At 41.6% G+C, this 23,076-nt stretch overlaps 1 protein-coding gene across 2 annotated transcripts; it reads left to right on the top strand.

Moving 5' to 3' along the window:
- Nucleotides 1–6,569: 6,569 nt before the first annotated feature.
- CRYM (crystallin mu) lies at nucleotides 6,570–22,550 on the top strand. 2 transcript variants are annotated; one of them, XM_045195518.3, is made up of 8 exons: nucleotides 6,570–6,820; nucleotides 7,314–7,467; nucleotides 8,306–8,368; nucleotides 13,919–14,020; nucleotides 16,011–16,194; nucleotides 19,426–19,568; nucleotides 20,264–20,348; nucleotides 22,214–22,550. In XM_045195518.3, exons 1-8 carry the CDS (start codon nucleotides 6,651–6,653, stop codon nucleotides 22,276–22,278), a joined length of 966 nt encoding a protein of 321 aa, XP_045051453.1. In that variant the 5' UTR covers nucleotides 6,570–6,650; the 3' UTR covers nucleotides 22,279–22,550. The 2 variants fall into 2 exon arrangements, with proteins under 2 accessions (XP_045051453.1, XP_024416337.1); XM_024560569.4 differs by having other exon boundaries at nucleotides 6,573–6,820; nucleotides 19,447–19,568.
- The last annotated feature ends 526 nt before the right edge of the window (nucleotides 22,551–23,076 follow it).

Genomic DNA, 23,076 nt, shown 5'->3' with positions numbered 1-23,076 from the left:
TTGGTGGAGGTGTATTCTTGTAGACTTCTTTTGTCAGGGAAACTCCTTATTTGGCCTTCTATCTTGATTGAAAGCCTTGCTGGGTAAAGTAGCCTTGGTTGCAGGCCACTGATTCTCATTACTTGGAATATTTTTTGCCATTCTCTTGTAGCTTGGAGTGTTTCCATTGAGAAGTCAGTTGCTAATATTATTGGGGCTCCCTTGTATGTTACTTCCTGTTTTTCCCATGGTGCCTTTAAGACTCTTTCTTTAACGTGGAATTTTGCCATTTTAATTATTGTGTCTTGCAGTGGGCCTCTTTGGGTTCCTCTTGCTTGGGACTCTGTGTTTCCTGGATTTGGGTGACTTTTTCTCTCATCAGATTAGGGAAATTTTTCATCGTTACTTTTTCAAACAGGTTTTCTATCCCTTGCTCTTCCTCTTCTCCTTCTGGTATCCCTAGTATATGGATATTATTTCATTTCATGTGTTCCTGCATTTCTCTTAATCCCTCTTCATTCTTTCTGAGCTTCTTTTCCTTTTCTTGCTCTATGGGTGTTTTTTTCTACTTTGTCCTCCAGCTCACTGATCCGATCCTCTGCTTCATCAAGTCTGGTTTTGATTCCTTCTACTGTGTTCTTCAGTTCAGAAATTGTATTCTTCATTTCCTCCTGGCCCTTGTTGATAGTTTCTATTTCCTTTTTCATGTTGATGTAGTTTTCAGTGATTTAATTGTAGTTTCCCTGTAGTTTCTGGTAATTCTGTGTGAGCTCAGTGAGCTTCCTGATAACCATTGCTTTGAACTCAGTATCTGATAGTTGACTTGTGTCTATTTCATTTAGCATTCTTTCTGAGGCTTCCTACTTTACTTTCATTTTGTGATTGTTTCACTGTCTTCCCATAGTTTGTGACACTCTTCTTGTTAGTCCTGCTTCTTAAATTGATCTGTTCTGACTCCCTGGGTTTATGGTATGAACATCTATGGTAGAATGCCAGTCTGATTAAATGGTGCCCTCTCCTTAATCTCCTCAGCTTCCTGGTCTTGAGGTGACGTTTTTGGGTCTAACAGGATGTAACTGTGGTCTTTTCAGAGCTCCAGGTTTTATTGTCTCCCTGCCTGGTCTTTCAATGTCCTGTATCTTTGGTCTCCTATCTTCATCTATGCTGGAATACCACTGCTGTTCACTCTGTTCCAGCTAGGTGTTTCGCTGATGCCGAGGAGATGTGGACTCCATTGCCACCTGTCTTGTCGCCATCTTCCATATTGAAAAATATAACCTTCTAAAACTCAAAGAAGAACTAGAAGAAAGCCTGAACAGACCAATAAGACCTAATGAAATTGAAACAGTAATCGAAAAGCTTCCGACACACAAAAGCCCTGGACCACATGGTTTCACAGGAGAATTCTACAGAGCATTTAAGGAGAACTAACCCCCATCCTCCACAGATTATTTCAAAAAATTCAAGAAGATGGAAGACTCCCAAACTAATTTTATGAAGCCAATATCATCCCAATCCCAAAACTAGATAAAAACATAACAAAGAAGGAAAACTTCAGGCCAATATTGCTGATGAATATAGATGCTAAAATCCTCAAAAAGACATGGGCAAACCGCATCCAGCAATATATTAAAAAGATCATACACCATGACCAAGTGGGATTCATCCCAGGGATGCAAGGATGGTACAATATTCACAAATAAATAAACATAATGCACCACATAAACAAAAGCAAAGACAAAAATGACATGATGATCTGAAGAGCTGCAGAAAAATCATTTGATAAGGTACAGCACCCATTTCTGATAAAAACACTCAGCAAAGTGGGAATAGAGGGAGCATTCCTCAAAATAATAAAGGCCATATATGAGAGACCTACAGCCAACATCATACTCAATGGACAAATTCTTACAGCCTTCCCACTAAGATCAGGAACAAGACAAGGATGCCCTCTCTCACCACTCCTATTCAACATACTATTGGAAGTCCTAGCCACAGCAATCAGGCAAGAAAAAGAAATAAAAGGCATCCAAATTGGAAAGGAGGAAATGAAACTGTCATTGTTTGCAGATGACATGGTAGTGTGCTTGGAGAATCCTATAGACTCTACTAAAAAACTACTCTACCTAATAAATGAATTTTGCAAAATAGCTGAATACATAGTCAATACTCAGAAATCAAAGGCATTCTTGTACACCAACAATGTAACATCAAAAAAAGAAATCAGGAAACAATTCCTACTTGATATAGCAACAAGAAACATAAAGTACCTAGGAATACACCTAACCAAAGAGCTAAAAGACCTGCTCTCAGAAAACTATACAACACTGAAAGAAGAAATTAAGGAAGACACAAAAAAATGGAAGCATGTACCATGCTCATGGATTGGAAAAATTAACATCCTCAAAATGGCCATACTACCCAAAATGATTTATAGATTCAATACAATCCCTATTAAAGTACCAATGACATATTTCACAGATAAAGAACAAACATTTCAGAAATTTATATGGAACTGTAAATGACCCCGAATAGCTGTAGCAATTTTGAGAAAGAAAAACAAACTAGGAGGGATTAAAATACCTGATATCAAAGTGTATTACAAGGCCACTGTAATCAAAACAGCCTGGTACTGGCATAAAAATAGGCACATAGACCAATGGAACAGAACAGAGAGCCCAGAAATAAACCTACGCCTTTATGGTCAATTAATATTTGACAAAGGAGGCAGGAGCATAAAATGGAGGAAAAATAGCCTCTTCAGCAAATGGTGTTGGGAGATCTGGACCACTTCGTGCAAAAAAATGAAACACAATCACCAACTTACACCATACACAAAAATAAATTCTAGGTGAATAAAGGACTTAAATGTAAGTCATAACGCCATAAAAGTGGTAGAGGAAAACATTGGCAGGAAAATCTCAGACATTCCATGCAGCAACATCCTCACAGACATATCCCCTAAAGCGAGGGACATAAAGGAAAGAATAAACAAATGGGACCTCATCAAAATAAAAAGCTTCTGCATGGCTAAAGAAAACATCATTAAAATAAATAGAGAACCAACAGTATGGGAACACATATTTGCCAATGGTACCTAAGACAAGGTCCTGATCCCAAAATATATAAAGAACTCACACGACTCCACTCCAGGAAGACAAACAACCCAATTGAAAAATGGGCAAAGGAGTTGAACAGATACTTCTCCAAGGAAGACATACAGAGGGCCCAGAGACATATGAAAAGATGCTCAGCATCACTAACCATCAGAGAGATGCAAATTAAAACATGATGAGGTACCACCTCATACTGGTCAGAATGGCCAACATAAACAAATCAGCAAATAAATGTTGGAGTGGATGTGGAGAAAGGGGAACCTTAGTGCACTGCTGGTGGGAATGCAGACTGGTGAAGCCACTGTGGAAAACAGTATGGAATTTCCAGGAAAGCTAAAAATTGAACTGCTTTTTGACCCAGCATTTCCACTGCTGATATTGTACCCTAAGAACCCTGAAACACCAATCCAAATGAACCTATACACCCCAATGTTCATAGCAGCACAATTTACAATAGCCAAATGCTGGAAACAACTAACGTGCACATCAGCAAATGAGTGGATTAAAAATCTATGGTGCATTTACACAATGGAATTCTATGCAGCAGAGAGAAAGAAGGAGCTTATACCCTTGGGTAGCATGGATGGAACTGGAGAGCATTATGCTAAGTGAAATAAGCCAGGCGGTGAAGGACAATTGCCATGTGATCTCACCTTTAACTAGAACGTAATCAACAAAGGAAAGAAACAAGCAAAATATAACCACAGACGTTTAAATTAAGAATAATCTAACAATAGCGAGAGGGAAGGGGGGAAGGGAATGTAGGGAGAATGGTTTTCAGGAAGTAGTATAAAGGACACATGTACGAAACCAGTGGGGAGGGTGGTAGCAAGGGAGGGAGGCAGATTTGGCTGAGGTGAGGTAGAGGGGTGCGGAGGATATGCAGACAACTGTAATTGAACAACAATAAAATAATTTAAAAAAATAAATAGAAACATCCCATGTTCATGGGTGTGAATATGTGGATTCAATATTGTCAAAATATCATTTCTTCCCAATTTGATGTTTAGATTCAATGCAAACCCAATTAAACTGATTGTAAAGTTTGTATGGACAGGCAAAAATACAGAATAGTCTAAATAATATTGAAGGAGAATAACAAAGTTGGACTATCACTATCCTACCTCATGACTTAAAGTAAAGTGACACTAAATCAAGACAGTATGGTGTTAGCGAAAATGAGACAAATAGGTAAATGAATCAGAATAGAGAGCCCAGAAATAAATCCACATTAATGTAGTCTTTGTCAAAGAAGCAAAAATAATATAGTGGAGCAAAGATAGTCTTTTCAACAAATAGTGCTGGAACTGGACATCCACATGCAAAAAAGTGAATCTAGACATAATCCCTACACCCTTTGCAAAAATTAACTCAATGTGGATTACAGGCCTAAATGTAGAATATAAAACTCTAAAACTTGGAGAAGATATCATAATAGAAAATGTAGATATACTTGTAGGCAATGACCTTTTAGATACAACACCAATAAACTTAGACTTGTATCTTAGACTTTGTATCTTTTTTTAAAATTTTTATTGTTATTCAATTACAGTTGTATGCCTTTTCTCCTTAATTTTATTAAAATTAAAATTTACTGTCCTGGTTGGTGTGGCTCAGTGGATTGACTGCTAGCTTGCAAATCATAGGGTCACCAGTTTGTTTCCCAGTCAGGGCACGTGCCCAAGTTGTGGGCCAGGCCCTTGGTAGGGGGTGCACAAGAGGCAACCACACATCGATGTTTCTCTCCCTCTCTCACTCCCTTCCCCTCTCTCTAAAAATAAATAAATAAAAACTTTAAAAAAAATACGCTCTCCAAAAGACAATGTTAAGATCCTGAGACTACAAGCCACAGACCAGGAGAAAATAATTGTAAAAGACACATCTGATAAAGGACTGTTATGCCAAATATACAAATAACTCTTAAAACTTAACAATAAGAAAAAAAATAAAAACTGGGAAAAGATTTTGATCTCACCAAAGAAAATATACAGGTAGCAAATAAACATATGTAAAGATGCTGTACCTATGTCATCAAGGAAATGCAAATTTCCTATTAGAATACCAAAATCTATAAAACAGACAAAACCAAATGCTGTTGAGCTGTGGAGCTAAAGGAACTCTCATACATGGCTGGTGAAAATGCATTCTAGGGAAGTGTAAGAATACACCTTCTCCCCAGGATCTGTTGAGGGTTAGCAGGGAACTTCTAGAGATGCAGGCATTGGGTGTGCTAACCCTCTAGCCTTGTAATTCCGGCCCAATTCTGCTTGGAGAGATATGGTTGCCAAAGATTAGACAACAGGACTTCCACTCTTGGTCTGAAATGCCTTTCTTCTTCCCTATCTGCAAATGTAGCTTAATGGTTTAGAGTGGAGTTCTGGAGTCTGACTTCAAGGGCAGATCCCAATTCCTCTGCTCACTTGCTGAGTGACTTTGGACAAAGCCCTCCTCTACTTCTTGGAGCCTCAAATGGACAGTAAGGCTCATAACAATACCTACCTACCACAATGGGGATATAATTCATAAGATGATGAACAGCAAATGCTTGGTGCAGTACCTGGTACAGTAGAATCAATAACTTGTCCTTGTTGTTATTGTGGTTATTATCATTATTAACTTCATATTTAGCCTTGGTTTATTCCCCGTCCTTTATAAAACATTATCTAACCACTCCTGGTCAAAATAACTTCTCTCTTTTCTTTGAATTATCAAAAGGATTTACTTTTCCTATCACTGATTTGGCAGCTAATTTTTACTGCCCTGCATCCTGGGTTACCTTTCTGTGTACATACTGTTTTATTTCCTCCTATCAAGTATAAGATTTTTAAAGAAAAGACCTACATCTAAGTTGTCTTAATGTATCTTGGTTCTTTATGTGATTGAGACCTTTACATCTTGTCCTTGGAACCCACCCCAACCTCTCCATTTAAAGGTGAAGGTTAGCTGAGTTAGTTATCTTAAGAGAAAATTGTGCACGAAAAGCAAGGGATATAGCCTGGGATACTGGGGGTGGAAATGGAAGTAGAAATCAGGTTGGGATACTCATGGAGATAGAATTGAAGGAAAACATTTTTTTAATAACTATCTCCTTTCATTTATGATCTTCCAGCAGATCGCAATACATTAAGGGGAGAAAAGGAGCCCAGCCTTCATTTGACCCCATTTCTCCTGCCTCTTCTTTCCCAGACAGGATGACAGGTAGAGCAAATAGCAGAGCTGGTGGGGAGGAGAGTAGGTAGGGTGCCAAAGCTCCTTGCAAAGACAGTAACTACAGCTAATTACAGGAACTGAGAAAGTGGACCCGAGAATGCTAACTTCAAGACCACCACCTCAATTCCAATGCTGGGAAACCGTGGTTGTAGCAGACTCAGCTCGCCCACCGCGGGTGGTGGAGGGGCCCAGGGGGTGTGGAACCCGCCTTGCTCCACCCCCAGAGCTGGGCGGTGACCACTAGGCGGCGCGGCAAGGCTGCGCGAGCTCTTTTCAAGAGAAACCTGGTGAAGAGGGATAGCGGTTTCCTGGTTTCCTAACCCAACTTAGAAGGCAAGCAGCAAGATGAGCTTCCCGCCAGCGTTTCTGAGCGCTGCCGAAGTTCAGAGCCACCTCCGCAGCTCCAGCCTCCTCATCCCGCCTCTGGAGGTGGCTCTGGCCAACTTCTCTAGTGGACCCGAAGGAGGGGTCACGCAGCCGGTGCGCACCGTGGTGCCGGTGGCCAAACACAGGGGGTGAGTATGGAAAGCCAGGGCTGGGGGGGGTGGGGGTAGGATGCTGGAGAAACTGGGAAGGAGGAAGAGCACAGGTACGATTGAAACAGAGGGAGAGAAGAGAGGGTTTGCCTAGTCACTGCTGATAGCAGCCACCTAACACGTGCGCTCCCCAATGTGCCAGCGTGCTCTTTACATGAATTACCTAGTTTAAATTTCAACACACTCTCCTTACAGGTAGGTATTCATGTGGTCATTTTACTGGTGGGAAAACTGAGTCTTTGAGAGGTTAAGTGAAGTACTCAAGGTTGTCCAGTTAATAAGTGGCAGAACTGGGATGGTTTTTCTCCTCCAGACCTGGACTCTTGAACTTGCTGTGCATACTGCCAAAGGGAAGGGCAGAGGAATGGCAGTGTGAGAGGGCCAGTATGGCAGTAATAAGGGAAGAGAAAGGAAGGTATGTGGGTCCAGCATTGGTGGGGAGAGGTTGAAGCTGCTCCCTCTCTCCTTGTAGTTTCCTGGGGGTCATGCCTGCCTACAGTGCTGCAGAGGATGCTTTGACCACCAAGTTGGTCACCTTCTACGAGGGTCACAGCACCACCTCCACTGTTCCCTCCCACCAGGCTACTGTGCTACTCTTTGAGCCAAGCAATGGCTCCCTTCTGGCGGTGAGCAACTCCCTGCACTGGGGTGGAGTGGGGCCCTGGTCCAGAGCCAGGTTAGGAATTAATTCTCCATGAGCCCAGGGGAGTTTTGATTATGACTGCACATGCCCCTCTCTGAGTGGCTGGATACCAATGGCAGTGAAGGTTATCTGTGACAATGAATCTGCTTCTAGATCCATAACCCAACAACAGAGCCCACTGTTGCTTCAAGTGTGTGAAGAGGTAATCTCGTCATTCTCTCCGGCCCTATACCAGTTACTGCAAATATGCAACATGAACAAAGCCAGTAGCCAAGGAAATATTTAGTGAATCTCTCTAATGTGGAGGAAAAGGGGTATTCTGTAACCCCTGGGAATCTTTTCTGAGGGGTACCCAGTGTCCTGTTTTAACATTTGATAGTGTAACACAATAGTGGTAGCCCACTTTTATTGAGCATTTTGTTCTATACACTTCACATGTATTAACTTTTTAACAGTTACAAACCATTCTGAGGTAAGTAATATTATTACCCCCATTTTTCAGATAATGAAACTGAATCATAAGACAGGTATGCCCAGTTTACTTACCCAGGCTTAGGCAGTTAGTAAGAGGCATGGCTGGCCTTCAGACCTACTCAGTCTAAGTCCAGGGCCTGTACTTTCTTAAGAATAAGCTATACTGCCTTTCTAACTGTTAACTGCTGAGAGTACTTACTGTGTGCTAGGCAGGAGAAATCAATCTCATTAAATTCTTTCATTGCCCCTCCATGGGATTTTCTTATTACACCCCCACTTTTAGAGTGTCTTCTCTTCACTTAAGTAGTAGATAGGGGTGCTCCTTGCTCACTGTCTTTTTCTCCAAGGTCATGGATGGAAATGTCATAACTGCAAAGAGAACAGCTGCAGTGTCTGCCATTGCCACCAAGGTAAGATTAGTGCTTGACTGTGTTGTTGAGGTGAGTTGGTGGGTTGGATCGGGTGACTCAAGCTTGAATGTCTAAGGGAGAGGTGGGGAACTTATTTTAGTCTTCCTTTGGACAGAGTTGGAACTCCACATGCCAAATATGGGATGTCAGGTGAACACAGTGTTTCATGAATTTATTAGCTACCGTTTAATGAGCATGGCCAGATTCCAGGTACCTTACATGCATTATTCCTGATCTTCACCTCAAAGTAGATATCATTATCTATAGTTTCCAGGAATAGGGAATGTGGTTCAGAGAGGGTATGTGAGTTGCCTAGGATCACACAGCTACCAAGTGGCAGAGCAAGAATTTAAAATTTGACCCCTTTGACTCCCAAGACTGCTATTTGCCCCTGTACCACACAGTTGCTGGTAAATCTATGGTTGCCCCATAGGCGAGAGACAGTACTGTACAGGGAGTGGAAAGAGAGAGCCAAACAGATCCAAGCTAGACTCCTATGTTCATTCAGCCAGTATTCACTGAGACTCTGCCACATGGCAGTCACTGTTGGGGATGTGGCAGTGAGCAAAACAGAGAGTGGCACATACAGGGGAGGTTAGACAATAAACAAAAAATAAAACACATAGTATGATTTGCTGAAAAGATAATTAGCAAACAAGAAACCTCTTTTGAGTTTAACAATATGTCAGGATTTGCTTAAAAAAAAACACTGCCACCAGCAACAAAAAACAAATAATATATTAGAAGGATGAAAATGAAGCAAAATTGAGAGTATTGGGGAGGGTGACATTTTAAATTATCAAGAAGAGACTTCACTGAGAAGGTGACATTTAAGTAAAGACTGAAGGAAGTGAGTAGAATGGGGAGGAAAAGATGCGCTCCCCAGGCAGAAGGAAATAATAGGGTGATGCTGTTCCTGAGTAGTGTCAGGGCATCCTATAACAGTGTTATTAGAGATTAGAAGAGTTTTAGAGCTAAGAAGAGGGCACCTAGAAAACTGAGTGTGGGGAATATAAAGAATCTGGAATCTTTCACATTAAATGGAGAAGGACAAGTTCTGGGGCTGCTGGTTTATGAGATGTAGGTATGAAGGAAATGTGATCTAGCAGAGGGTGGGACCAGCATAGACCAGGTGTTCAGATTGTGAGTGTGTTAATGGGGAGGAAAGGTGAAGATTAATCTGGTAATTGGATAAGAAGGAATAGACTAGGTACACACCTTGATGAAATGGTTTTTAAAATTATACCCAGACCTAACTCAAATTAAAATGATAAATGGGCTCCTTCAGAAATGTTCATTGGTAACTTAGGAACAGAGTGACTCTTACTCTGCCTTACACTGGTAAATGACTCTGGTCCTTTTCAAAATAATTTCTAACCTGTTGTCTTGACTTATCTTTGGATTTCAGTGAGAAAGGCAGAGCAAATATTATTGACCTTATTTAATGCACAAGGAAATGGAGACTAGGGTTTCCTGAAGTCACACACCAGACAGCTGTGGGGTCTTCCAAGGCTGCTTGGTCTTCTTGTCCCAAATCAGTAGCTTCCAACCCAAGCTGTGCAGCAGTATCAGCTGGGAAATTTAGAAGAAAAATATTTAGGTTCCCAAAACCCTGAATAAAATCACTTGGGGTGGGGCTCAAGAACCTAGTTTTTTTAATAGTCTCTGGTCTATTCTGATGATCAACCAGGTATGGGAACCAAAGTATTCTAGACCCACCTCTTGGTTCCACTGTGCTTTGTTGCATTGACAAAAACCTGCACTCCCCAAAGAGCTGAGAATCATTAGACTGATGGTTCAGAGTGCAGGCTGAAACTCTACAGCTCTATTTCTAGGGGCTCAAATAGGTTATTCTGTAAGGAGCAAAGAGTCTGTTTTACTTTTTGCTCTGTAAGAGTACATGTTTTCTTTTCACCTCTTCTCTTTTGTCGCAGAGCTTTATCTCTGAGACCTGTGTCTGCCATGGATGAAGAATAAGTCTACCAAGACATGATCTGCTTGGGGAGGAGAGGTGGCCGATCTCTCAAAGGACAATGGCCCTGAGCCTTTTCCTCCATGGGCTTTTGTTAGGTTCATTTTTCACAGGAATACAGATAAAGTTCATCAATCATTGTCAGGCAGGAAGGGTTAAACAATACATGATTTACAGAGAACTTTGAGGGCTTATTCTGAGTTACAGCCAATTAGTTAGAGGGCCATAAAACTTTAGGGGCCAGACTCATCTCAGGTCTGGACCCTTATCTTTTAAGCTGAGGGTACAAATTAAGTAGGTTTCACAGGAATGTATGTATTTTTCTTAGACCTGATTCCCCAGGGAATCCCCCCTCCCAGCACAGGACTGCAATGCCCTCTGTTATTGTTTCAGGCTTAAGTCAGGCAAGGGAAGTAAGGCAGCCAAGAGATTAGGAGACTTCTTGGAAACAGAATGAGGACTCAGGCTATTTCAAAGCCGAGGGGCGAGGGTCCATCAGCCTTTTTCCACAGCCCCCCGAGTCCTTCCCTGTGAGCTTATTCCTGGTGACCAGAGCCTGTCTTAGGTTGATCCTCCCTTGAGGATTCTTACCCATCATTGGCTAACTGGTCAAGCTCAGGGCCAAGCAGGGTGAAGTGGACAGAGACGGCACCCCTGCCAGGGAGATAAGCTTTGTCTCCTTAATGGCTTATGGTCCCAATTCTGACTCAGCTTTAACCATGGGGGGTTGCAGCTTCTGAATCCAGTCAGGACAATTCCCAACACTCTTTCATTTAGGGCTTTTGGGAGGAGAAGTATAAGAAGTTCTCAAGTCTGACAAACACCGTACCTTCTTTGCATTTAGATTAAATAGAACCTGAGTTGGAGGCTCTGACATGCTTCTTCAGGGTGACACTATATATCAGGATTTATCCTTGGCATGCATTTATTCAACAAATATTTGAATACCTTACCAGGCTCAGTGCTCAGACACAGAATGGTGACATAGAATGGTGAATAAAATCAGATACAGTGCCTGCCAGCAGGATGCCCCAAGTCCATTTAGACAGACAAATATCAATCCAAAGAACACATCAATAAATGTTAAACCCCACCAAATACATTGAATTAAAGGAATGAAGTGCTATGAGAGTGTAAAACAGGGGTCTTGGGAAAGCTTTTCCTGTGTAAGTGATATCTGAACTGAGATCTGGAGGATAATAGTAGTTAGTCATTGAGAGGCAGAGGGGAACGTATCAGGCAGAGGAAACAACCTGTGCAAAGACCCTGTGTTTGAAAGAGGCACATGTGCTTGGGAAACTGCAAGGAGACTAGTGTGGCTAGAAGATAGGAGAGCAAGGCATGAGAAGGGGCTAGAGAGCTAGGAGGGCCAGACCATGCAAATGCAAATGAAACACAGACTTTTCCAACTCTTTAAAGTGAGAAACTAACAGATTCATGTATTTTTTAAAAATTATCTGCATGCTTACAGAAAAAGAATGAAGTGCCACTAATCCTGTTATGATTTAATAAATCTTATAAACATTATACTGTTTACAAAAAGAGATATCAAATATTACATTACTACCAAGGCAACAGATTATCAAGTAAGGCAACCCATCAAAATTAGACATTTAGTTTAAAGGGTTAAAGGTTATTTTTACAGGACACTGTAACAATTTCTGAAGCCCAGGTATATACTTCCAAGAAAAGATTAATATTAACTGAGAACAGAAAATGATTTAGTTAAGAAAAAATCACCTAGTTCTCCTTATTGGACAGATGTGTAAGAGTGGTAGTCTTGTGGATGTTGTCATTTTGAAACATTTTCGAAGCAGATTCTTTGAACTACAGTTTATGTCACAGGACGGTATTTCTCCTGAAGCTATCAGAGAGATGAACATCTGGTAATATTCCTGAGACTTTTTTTGCCCGTAATTATTGATTAAGAAGACATTTACATTTAAGGCTACACTTCAGAATTTCAATAATTAGCATTGTCGGAAAGAGCAGACCCAAGAAGCTGAAATTTTGCTAAATAAAATAGAGAAAAAGCAGAACAGGGTCTTACTTTAAAAAATTGTTCGGGGGAGAGTAATGGGGGAAACTGGGGACAACTGTTATTGAACAACAATAAAAAAAGAATATTACAATTGTTATTTCTAAGTAAATGAGGCAGGCAACTTAAAAAAAATGGTTCAAGGGGCAAGTGACGTCCTTCCTCTATACCAGTATTTCTCAACCAAGGACAATTTTGCCACCTGCCCCAGCGACATTTAGCAATCTGGAAACATTTTTGGTTGTCACAGTTGAAGAAGAGTAGATAGGAGGTGCTACCAGCATCTAATGGATAGAGGCCAGGGATGCTGCTAAATATGTTGTAATGCACAAGACAGCCCACCCACCCACTTCCTGCCAACAAAGAGTTATACAGCCCAGATGTCAGTAGTCCTGATGTCAAGAAATCCTGCTCTGTTTCTTATAAGTCATAGTATATATGTACAAATAAGATAGTTCCTGTCTTCATGGGGCCTATAGATCAGCACAGGAAAATAAAACTGTAAACAAAAAAGTGCTATAAAGTGGTGAATCCTATCAAGGAGGTCAGAAAGACTTCCCTGAGATGGCAAGATGAGTTGATGATAGAACCCCACTCCCAATTGCAGACACACATACACCCTCAGTCAGTGCCACAAATGCCAGCTCTACATTCATCTTTAACAGAAGACAGAGGCTGGGAAAGGATAAACAAAGAGGGTCTCAGAAAATACAGCTGGGAACCCTGGGTCTCAATGGCTCCTGGATTTCAGAGCTATGAGAAATGGGTGGCTACCATGGGGCAGCACAAGAGAAAGAATATGGGCTTTGGAGAATGAAAGATGTGGTTTTATAGCCCTGCTGCGTCATGGGATAGTTGTAGGACCCTGAGGAAGTTACTTAACCTCTCTGGATCTCAATTTCTTTATCATTAATAGGAAGATAAACATAGGGATGTCTAGCTGATACGGTCATTATCTGGACTAAATGAGATTGTGCAGATAAAGCATTGGCATATATTAGGTGCTCAGTGAAAGCATCTTCTTTCCCTCCCTACTCTCCCAAGAGGAACAAAAACACTAAATGACATCTCCCTGATTTCCCAAGAGATTTTTAAAAATATATTTGTCATCTAACACTAAATTTAAAGGGTACAATGTGTTGATTTAGTATACTTATAGATTGTAACATGGTTGCCATTGTAAGGATAATAAGTACCTCTATCATTTATATAATTATCCTTTCTTTTTAGTGGTTAAAATAATTAAATTCTTCACAAGTTTGCTGATTATAATACAATATTGATACAATATTGTTGACTATATGCACTATACAGTGCATTAGATCTCTAGGACATAATCAAAAAAAAGCCAAACTTATGAAAACAGAGTTAAATTGTGGTTACAAAGGGACAGGGATTGGGGGACAGGACAGATGTTCCTTAAGAGCTCTTGAGGGAGCTGAAGACAAGGCAGGAGTGACCTAATATGCAAACTGTATTTGTTCCTCATGGAGCTGCCAGTGTCCCCCTTAATCTTTTTCTTTTCATTTCTTTCAAATAGTTTTTGAAACCGCCCAACAGTGAAGTGTTGTGCATCCTTGGGGCTGGGGTCCAGGCCTACAGTCATTATGAGGTCTTCACAGAACAGTTCTCCTATAAGGAGGTAAGTCTAGGGCAGGCTGGGAAGTAGGAGGTGAGGGAGCTGCCATGACCTTTGTTTCTGTTCTGTCACTACAACATGTATTATACTGAAATAGTTAGGTGGAGAGTCCCATTTAGACCATTCTTTTGTTTTTAATCCTCACCTGAGGATATGTTTATTGATTTAGAGAAAGAGGAAGGGAGAGAGAGACATTGATGTGAGAGACATTGATCAGTTGCCTCTCATATGCACCCTGACTGGGGATTGAACCCTCAGCCTTTTGGTGTATGGGACAATGCTCCCAACAGCTGAGCCACCTTGACAAGGCTAGACCATTCTTTTAATGACTTGCCCAGAAGTCCCATTTTAGGTGAAGAGTGGAGGGAATGCCTGAATGACCTCTTTTCAGTTTTTAAGTTCACAGGGTTTGCCTGAGGAGGCAGTCAGCCTACTCAGTTACAGGAGTCTATTATTCTATTATATAATATACTCACTTGTCCTTTTGGCCCCTTTCCCTGCTTCTCTTAGGAGAATCTGGAAGTCTTTAAGTATTCAGAGTTATGGATCCAGGAACTGGAAATGAGACCTAGAGAGCAGGAGGCCACAGCATCCCCCTTCTGTAGCCCAGATGTGGGCCCACCTTTCTCTAGTTGTGTCTCACACTTTCTACTGGGAACATTTGATTCTGCTTTTATTTTATTTTTTGTACTTGTGTGAGAGGGGTGGAACAGATTTGAAGTATGATTTTTTTTCAGGGTTATATTCATTTTTATTATTTGTCTGGGAGCATTACATTATCTGAACAAAATAAAACATTGAAGAAGATGGGTCACTGGGTGAAGCATCAAAGATTATCCAGTTTTGACTGAAGCACTATCTGTTGCATACCTTTAGGTGCAAGACTATTAGGCAATTCGAGGGGGGTCTAGAAGTATGATTTTTGGGGGGATAAAAATTGTACCTCTGCTTTGGCAAATGGGGACTATAAGGAAGGAAACAAAAAAAATGTCCTTTTATCTGTTTTCAAAAACAACAACAGTTCACATTTTCAATTTTCTGTCACCAGCTTTTTATAACATCATTTTAATCATGTTAGATATACAGAGTTATATATCCTGTTTATTAAATGTTCTAACATCATTACTTTTAGAGATTCCTTAATTTTTATACAATATTTGCTTAACCTTCAATCAAGAAGGGTGGTATGGTTAACCATTCTGTTATGCCTGGGCATATTGTATTGGTTTTCACCTTGGTTGATGAACTTATTTAGATGTAATGTTTATGTCTATATTTATTATATTTCCTTACGAAAGATTGTTTAGGTCTTATTTTCAGTTGAAGGCTAACAACCCCCTCCCCAGACATGGATATCTATTAAGCCAGCTATCAAGTCCCCACCTCCAGGATTCTAACTGTAGTTACTACTCTTGGCCTTGTCATCTGCTAACCACTTACTTCTCGAATGCTTCTGATCTTTAATTCCCTACATACCCTTCAGAGATCAAGTTATTCCATGCAAGGTACTGGCATAGAGAAGCCCATACCCGCTATGACTCCTTTACAGGGGCTAAAACTTAAAGCTTTCATGTTAACTTTGCCCAATTATCATTCACATTTTACAGTCACAAAAACTTAGGCTGAATAAGGTTAAGTAACTCCAGGGTCAGTAAATGATTCTAACCCTATCCAGATCCAGAACTTGCTCTGCTAATTATTGGGCTATGTAGTAAATTCATGTGCTATATGTCCTGAGCTAGAACTGAAAAACTTTTCCCCTTCTTTAAGAAGGAAGGGCTAGAGAAAAGTCATTTTCAAATATGTGGCCAAGTGTCTGCCCATATTAATGGTGTATCCTTGATGAAATGTCTGTTCTCCCTAGAGGATGATTTAAATAAGCACAGCCCTGACCCTAGAGTAGTTCAGCTTTCCTTGGCACCCCTAGGCTTGATGAAATATAAAAAGCCAAACAATCATGACCCCAATGTCCCTCTTGTTACCCCCAATGAAGGTGAGGATATGGAACCGCACCAAAGAAAATGCTGAGAAGTTTGTGGACACGGTGCAAGGAGAAGTACAGATCTGTTCATCAGTCCAGGAGGCTGTGACAGGTGCAGATGTGATCATTACGGTCACCATGGCAACAGAGCCCATTTTGTTTGGTGAATGGGTGAAGCCAGGGGCTCACATCAATGGTAAGCAAAGTGGCTTCATGAACCATGCGTAGTTGGTGGCCAGCTCCTCCCTAGGCTGGACCAGGGAGCTGCATCTGCAGAGCTGTGTTACTCCTGCAAAATGCCTGAGTTTCTTAAGTGCTTCAGAAACATGTGAGCCCTGAAAAATAATAGTCATTGCAAAACATGAAACAAAAATCACAAAGCTGAAACAGACAATTTCTACATAATGTAACATTATGGCAAACGGTCAACCACAGCTCAGTTTTTAAATGTAATGACATTTACATGATAAAAGAAAGTGATTACAGCACAAAAGACATTTAATGTGAAATGTGATTGGTTTTTAATATGTGATTGGATGGGTGAAACTCTAAACATAAGAGCTCTTGGGGTCTCTGAAGATCCTCAAATGGCCACAGGGTAATAGCAAGAACTATTGCAGGTGCTATTCTAAATTCTTTATGTGCATTATTTATCATTTAATCCTTACAACCTCATGAGGTAGTAGCTATTATTATCATGACCCCCATTTTATGGATGGGTAAGCTAATGCACAGAGCGATTAAGCCACTTACTATCTGGCCCAAGGCCAGAGGTCCTTAGTGGCAGACTGGGATTTGAATGGAGGCACTCTACCCTCAGAGCCCAAGCTCTTAAATAATACTCTCTATTATCTTTCAGTAAGAAGACTGGATTCTGGTACGTAACCAAAACATGCTACCGGGACCCCATGTTTTAATGACAAGCACATAGTGTGAACTCAAAACCTAAGATCTCTGTACACATTGGCAGATGAACTCATAAGAGCCCAGTGTCATGATTATGCATTCATTCATTTACAAATGTTTATTGAATTCTAGCCATGTGCTAGTGCACGTGCACTGATACTGGGGCTGTCGCAGTAACCCGGCACGCAAGTTCACTGCTTTCCTGGCACTTACATTCTTTTGAGGTGAAACAGACAACAAAGAAGTAAACAAATAGGTGAACTGGAGAGTTCTAGCAAAAGATAAGTTCTGTGAAGGGAAACAAACCATGGCATGTTGAGGAACTGGACAAAGCAAATTGAAGGTCTGAGCCTGCAGAACTGGAGTTAGGATGGCATTCAGGAAAAGGTAGTAAGTGGCATAGCTCATAGGCAAAAGATGGATCAAGTCAGGCTTTGTGGACTGTAAGACCATTTCTGAAGGGATTTGGGAAATCAAAAGAAACCAGTTCGTGGTGAAATGGACAACAGCTGAATCTTCAACAAGACTGACTTGATTTTTTTTTTCCAGCTTAAAACAGCACATAGTTATTATTTCACAGCTTCTGATTCAGGAGTGTGGGTGTGGCTTAGCTGGGTCCTCTGACCACCAAGGTTGAAACCAAGGTGTTATCCAGGCCGCAGTCTCTTGTGGAGTGTGGAGTCCTCTTCCAGGCTCACATAGTTGTGGCAAATTCCTTATGCTGTAGGATTAAGGTACCCATTTCCTTGGACACCTCTATGCTCCTAGAATCAAACTCCACATTCCTTACCATGTGGACACTCCATCTTCAAAGCCAAATAATGGTAGAACCTCTGTCACATCATATCCCTCTCACACTTTGAATCTCTCCCCATGAAAAGCCAACTTGATTTTGAGTCAAGAAGTCTCTTAAATTATCCTGGCCTCAGGACAAAATTGGTTTATGTGTTCACAGAGGTGTCAAATATACTTAAGAGAAGTGTGTTACAAGTGCAGCTAACAGGGAAACACCAACAACAGACTTGACTTACTTTACATCCTCGCTAAGAGGTAGGCTCAGTTCTAGCCACACCCCCAATTTCCTCATCCTGCTCGTGCCCCACCAGCCAGTGTGTGACCCTCACCCATTCTAGCCCCCTGAAGCAAGACCATAGTCCAGCCTGAACCAGGACCCCCTTTGCTACCTGGCCATCGCTCCATCTGACTGAGTGGCCTCACACAGCCCTCTGAGAACTTGCCCTGCTCAGAAAAATGGGGGGAACAGAGGAATGAGAAGAGGTGGCCTGAGAGGCTGGAGTTTTTCCCATCACCTGATGATTTATTTATGAACTTCATTAGTAATTTTATTCTGTAGAATCCCTCACACAAACAACCTGCAAGAAATTTCCTTCAAGAGAGTGGACATTTCTACACCACTCTCTTTGAAAATTAGAGTAGGGGAGAATAGCAGGGATGGGAACAAGCAGAGAAAACTGGAAGGCATGTAATGCTGCCTTACATTGGAATAAGGCTTCATAGCACTTTCCCAAGGATGGCTGGTCCTGGGCTGGATCAGCCAGCAGATGTGTTTTGTTTGGACCATAGAATATTCTAAAACTCAAGAAATAACTAATGGAAATAGATTTCCTGCTTTAAAAAAAATAACCAGATTATCTAGCAGTGGACCTGCATTCTAATATGCCTGCAGCTAGCTGGAGCTGAACAATGCCTGCCCCCTTTAGAAGGGTCTGCTTTCTTCTGTATAGTTGGGTTTCCACCATTTCCAATCCCATCACATCTGCTCATAGTCATCACCTGCCTGGGACTGTAAGCATCTGGTTGCAGCCTGTAGTTATTCCAGGTACTGGTGCCAGGAGTCATCATTATGGTTCAGGCTCTGCAGGGGACATGAACACTTGGCACCAGTTTGCTTTTTATTGGACTTTCTCCATGACTCTGGTACCAGGCTCTCTCATCACACTTAAGAGATAAGTTGTTGGGGGTGGGGAACAGGAATGATGAAGAACAAGCAAACAGATAGAGGAGTGTGGGGTATGAAGTGATGTTTGTTTCAGGGTTTTGGAAAGGAAGTTACTTGCCCCCATAATAGAAACAACATGAAAAGAATGGCACTGTTTCAGAGCCAGAGGTATATACACATTAGATATATAACCTTGACAAGTACTTATTTCTTTGAGCCCCAGTTAGTGCATCTTTTAAATGGGAATCAGACATGAAGTCAACTTGTAGGGACTATAAATAAGATGTGTGAAACATCTCACAGATAGTAGGTATCCAATAAATGAAAGCTAAGTTGCCTCACAATATTTTAGGAGTAAAATAGGATATGAAGTGGAAAGGCAAGAAATGGCAGGTGTTATTCTTGTTAAGTATTCAGTGTTGCTGATTAGGAGGGGTTGGCCTAGAAACATGAGACATTCTGAATCTGAGTATGCCCACACATCCTCTGTCACCACATTTCCCCATTTGTCTTCCATTCTTGAGTGTGTTTAATATACTTCATGACTGTTTCTGGGCTCAGGGTCTGTTTGCTGTTTCTCAGCCATTGGAGCCAGCAGGCCTGACTGGAGGGAGCTGGATGATCAGCTGATGAAACAGGCTGTGCTGTATGTGGATTCCCGGGAGGCGGCCCTCAGAGAATCTGGAGACATTCTCCTGTCTGGGGTGAGTCTCCTGTACTGTGGCTGCTTCTCAGGTGGTCTTGCTGGGGTCCCAGGCTTACATTAACTTCCCCTTCTCTTTGGCTTACTCCAGACCTCAGTCACCCCCAACTCTTTGTGAGATGAGAGAGTCTAAACATATCTCAATCATTCCTAATCCCCTGTCAGAATAATGTGGCCATTTTGCTGGTGCCATGTGTAGTTTTTATCCCCTTTGCCTATAGAGAAAAGCTTGCTGGATTTTTTCACTGGACTGGGCTGTCCTATAAAGCGGTAGGATTAGGAGATGGGGGCCTGTTGCAGCCAGGAAACCTTCCCAACGTGGCCAACAAAATAGGACTATGGTTGGCCACATTTGACCTTCTTTTTCATTTGTAATCAGGGCGTGTAAGCCAGAAGGGGACTGCCAAAATTAGTGATGACATAAGAACATGCCTATTTCCTACTGACACAGGGTCCTGCCAGGACATTTCCTGGCCACAGACTTGTATCTTTGCATTCACGGTATCATGAAGGCAGAATGTACCCAAGAAGAATTCTAGGGGGAAGCATCCCCCTGACATCATCCAGTTTACAAATGCTCTGTCCATCAAATTTATCTTTTATCCAGTTCAAGGATGTCCTCCTACCCTGGCTGTATAAGCCAGCTGGAGCATACATGAGCTCCATGGCCTGGGCCCATGTGTGTTCATTTCACAGGCTGAGATCTTCGCTGAGCTGGGAGAAGTGGTGAAGGGAATGAAGCCAGCCCACTGTGAGAAGACCACAGTGTTCAAGTCTTTGGGTAAGGGCTGTTTGTCCCAGGGCACAAATCTAACTAGGGCACAAGGCAGGTTTTGTTCATCGGTTGGAGGAGGAATGAGTCACCAGTTTCCATGGTTGACTCATTGTGAAATCTATCATTTGGCTCAGTTATTTACATGTCTTAGTGTAATGATTAAACCCATTAACTCTGGAATCAGGTAGTCCTCAGCTGGATTCTCTTCTCTGCCCCTCCTTGGACATATGTCCTTGGACAAGTGACCTCTCTAAGCCACTGTTTCTTTACCATCTGTTACCTTGAGTTTTTGTGAATATTAAGTGAGGTGTGCATGTAAATGATTTGCACACAGCAAGCATCAGCAGTCTGTCATTTATTTAGACATAGATCTAAATGAAGTTACCCTTCTGAAGTGGAAGGTGAGGGATAAAAATGTTAAAATATGGAGAGCTTAAGGGAGATGTCAGGGATACCCAATGTTAGAGGGACTCAGATAAGAAATACAGCCTGTGACTGCTTTTTGCCCTTCTTCCCTACCCTCCCACTTGCTGGTTTGAGCAGAGCTTCCACAGGGAACCCTGGTACCACCTGAGCTGGTACAGGCAGAGTTCCTATCAGCCCATCCCTCTCATCACACCAGATTGAAGGAGATGGACATACATGGAAACAGAGCTGGTATTCAGCTGATATACCTAAAATATTGAAATACTCCCAAACTGGGTGTAAACAAGTGGCTTCTCCTCAGGAATGCCCTCTTTCCCTCTATAAAGATCTATATTTCTTATAAGCAAGCCCTAAAGCCTCAGTGCTCAGCAGAACATGAAGAATGCTCTTGCCACGTGCATTCATGCCAGTGGGCCATTATTGGTGCCTTGCTAGCTGCTAAATATTTTTAAAATCTCTCATGCACAGGGAGACAGGCAAAGGCAGTATAAGCTTTACCCAGATCCTGGTTCAAAGACATCACACTGATCCAGTAGTGTCTGAAAGTCTTTGAGTTCATAGCAGATTAGAGGTCTGCCAACCCCTTCAGGAAACAGAATACTACAGAAAACTGCTTTACGCTCTTGAGCAATTTTTGTTTTCTCATTTTGGGGATTGGCTTATTGGCACATTCTTCCATCTAGCAGGAGCATGTTAAACACCTGTTATGTGTCAGGCTCCATACTTGATGCAGTGGTGGCTACAAAAATTAGTAAAAACCCGCCCCTGTGCTTGAAAAACCTATACCCATTCAAGGTTAAGGTATGTATCCAAAGCAACAAGATAAAGTGGGGTCACTGAAGGGTTCAGAGTTTGAACTAGAACAGGAGTCAGCAAACTACAGCCTGTGAAACTAACCTGGCCCGCCACTTACTTTTGTACAACCAGCAATCTAGGAATAATTTTTACATTTTCAAATGTTTGGGCAGGGGAGATGAACAAGATTATGAGCCTTATATGAAATTCAAACTTTCATGTCCGTAAAGAAGTCTGATTGGAAAGCAGTTAATTTGTTTACCTATTGTTCATACTGCTTCTGCACTAACTCCAATGGCTGGGTTAAGTGATTGTAACAGATACCATATATGGCCCCCCCAAACCTAAGATATGTACCCTGTGGCCCCTTACTGAAAGTTTTCTGACCCCTGAACTAAACTTTGAATGATGCTGAAAATTTGTTTGGTGGGCATTTCTTGCTTCATTTCATATTCCCTGCCTTGCCTTGCCCTTAGCAGACTCTCTAAGCCTGCATTTACCTGGATATCAGTCTTTGTTACTCTGTTACTTTGTTACTCTGTTTGTGGATGTTAGAACCATGGATAGTGCATCCAGAAACTCCTGGTCCCAGCACTGTTTCAGGAAAAGCTGTTCTGACAAAAAGTAAACTGAATTTCTCTCCATTCCAGGAATGGCAGTGGAAGACACTGTTGCAGCCAAATTAGTGTATGATTCCTGGTCATCTGGTAAATAAAATGAAGCAATGTTGTGTTGATGTGGATGCTGCAGCTCAAGAGGTGTTGCCTCCAGTTGTCTCTTAATTTCTAAATCAAATGAGGGAACCCTGTGCCCAGTGATCTGTGGTTTTGCGCTCATCATGTCTTATCTTAAATAACGAGATACACATTTGTGTTTGTATTTAGTGAATTTAGGTGGACATCCCTTCTGTTATGCCAGCACTTGCTTTTCCAGGTATTTCATGGGCTTTTGTTATTCCTGGAAATAAAGCAATTTTCCACTTCTGTAGCTCTTGGTTTGGTTACTTCTAGCCCTCATGGCAAGGAAAGCGAGGGGATTGGGTGTTCCCATTCACTCATGGGGAGCTCCAGTAACTATAATTAATTTTTTCTATTTTAAAAATTGAGGTACAACTTATATACCATAAAATTCACCAGTTTGAAGTGTACAATTCAGTAGTTTTTAGTACATTCACAGAGTTGTGCAACTGTCACCACTGTTTAATTCCTGAACATTTTCATCACCCCCAAAAGAAACTCCATATCCACTATCAGTCACCCCTCATTTCCCCTTCCCAGCCTCTGGCAACCATTAGTATATTTTCTATCTTAATGTATTTGCCTTTTCTAGACTATAGGAGACCATTCTGCACAGCATGGGTCCAGCTCCCACTCAGAAAGGCCAGTGGGGAGCGAGGTCCAGCACACAGGACCCACGCCCATGGATAGGTTCTCCTGTGGGGAATCAGGCCTGCATTGTACCTAGGCTGCTTTGAGACTTGCTTTTTGCTAAAACTCCCTCACCCTGCATTGAG

Source organism: Desmodus rotundus, chromosome 1, assembly GCF_022682495.2.
Source record: "Desmodus rotundus isolate HL8 chromosome 1, HLdesRot8A.1, whole genome shotgun sequence".
NCBI classification, from domain to species: domain Eukaryota; kingdom Metazoa; phylum Chordata; class Mammalia; order Chiroptera; family Phyllostomidae; genus Desmodus; species Desmodus rotundus.
Note: the sequence above shows the minus strand (reverse complement) of the source record. Positions and strands in the feature narration are given on the sequence as shown.

What these genes read in the sequence shown, in the direction of transcription:
- CRYM (XM_045195518.3), top strand. Translation starts at nt 6,651, where the DNA reads ATGAGCTTCCCGCCAGCGTTTCTGAGCGCTGCCGAAGTTCAGAGCCAC. An exon ending in GCAATGGCTCCCTTCTGGCG is followed by an intron (nt 7,468 to 8,305) that starts GTGAGCAACTCC and finishes TTTTTCTCCAAG; the next exon opens with GTCATGGATGGAAATGTCAT. An exon ending in TGTCTGCCATTGCCACCAAG is followed by an intron (nt 8,369 to 13,918) that starts GTAAGATTAGTG and finishes TCTTTCAAATAG; the next exon opens with TTTTTGAAACCGCCCAACAG.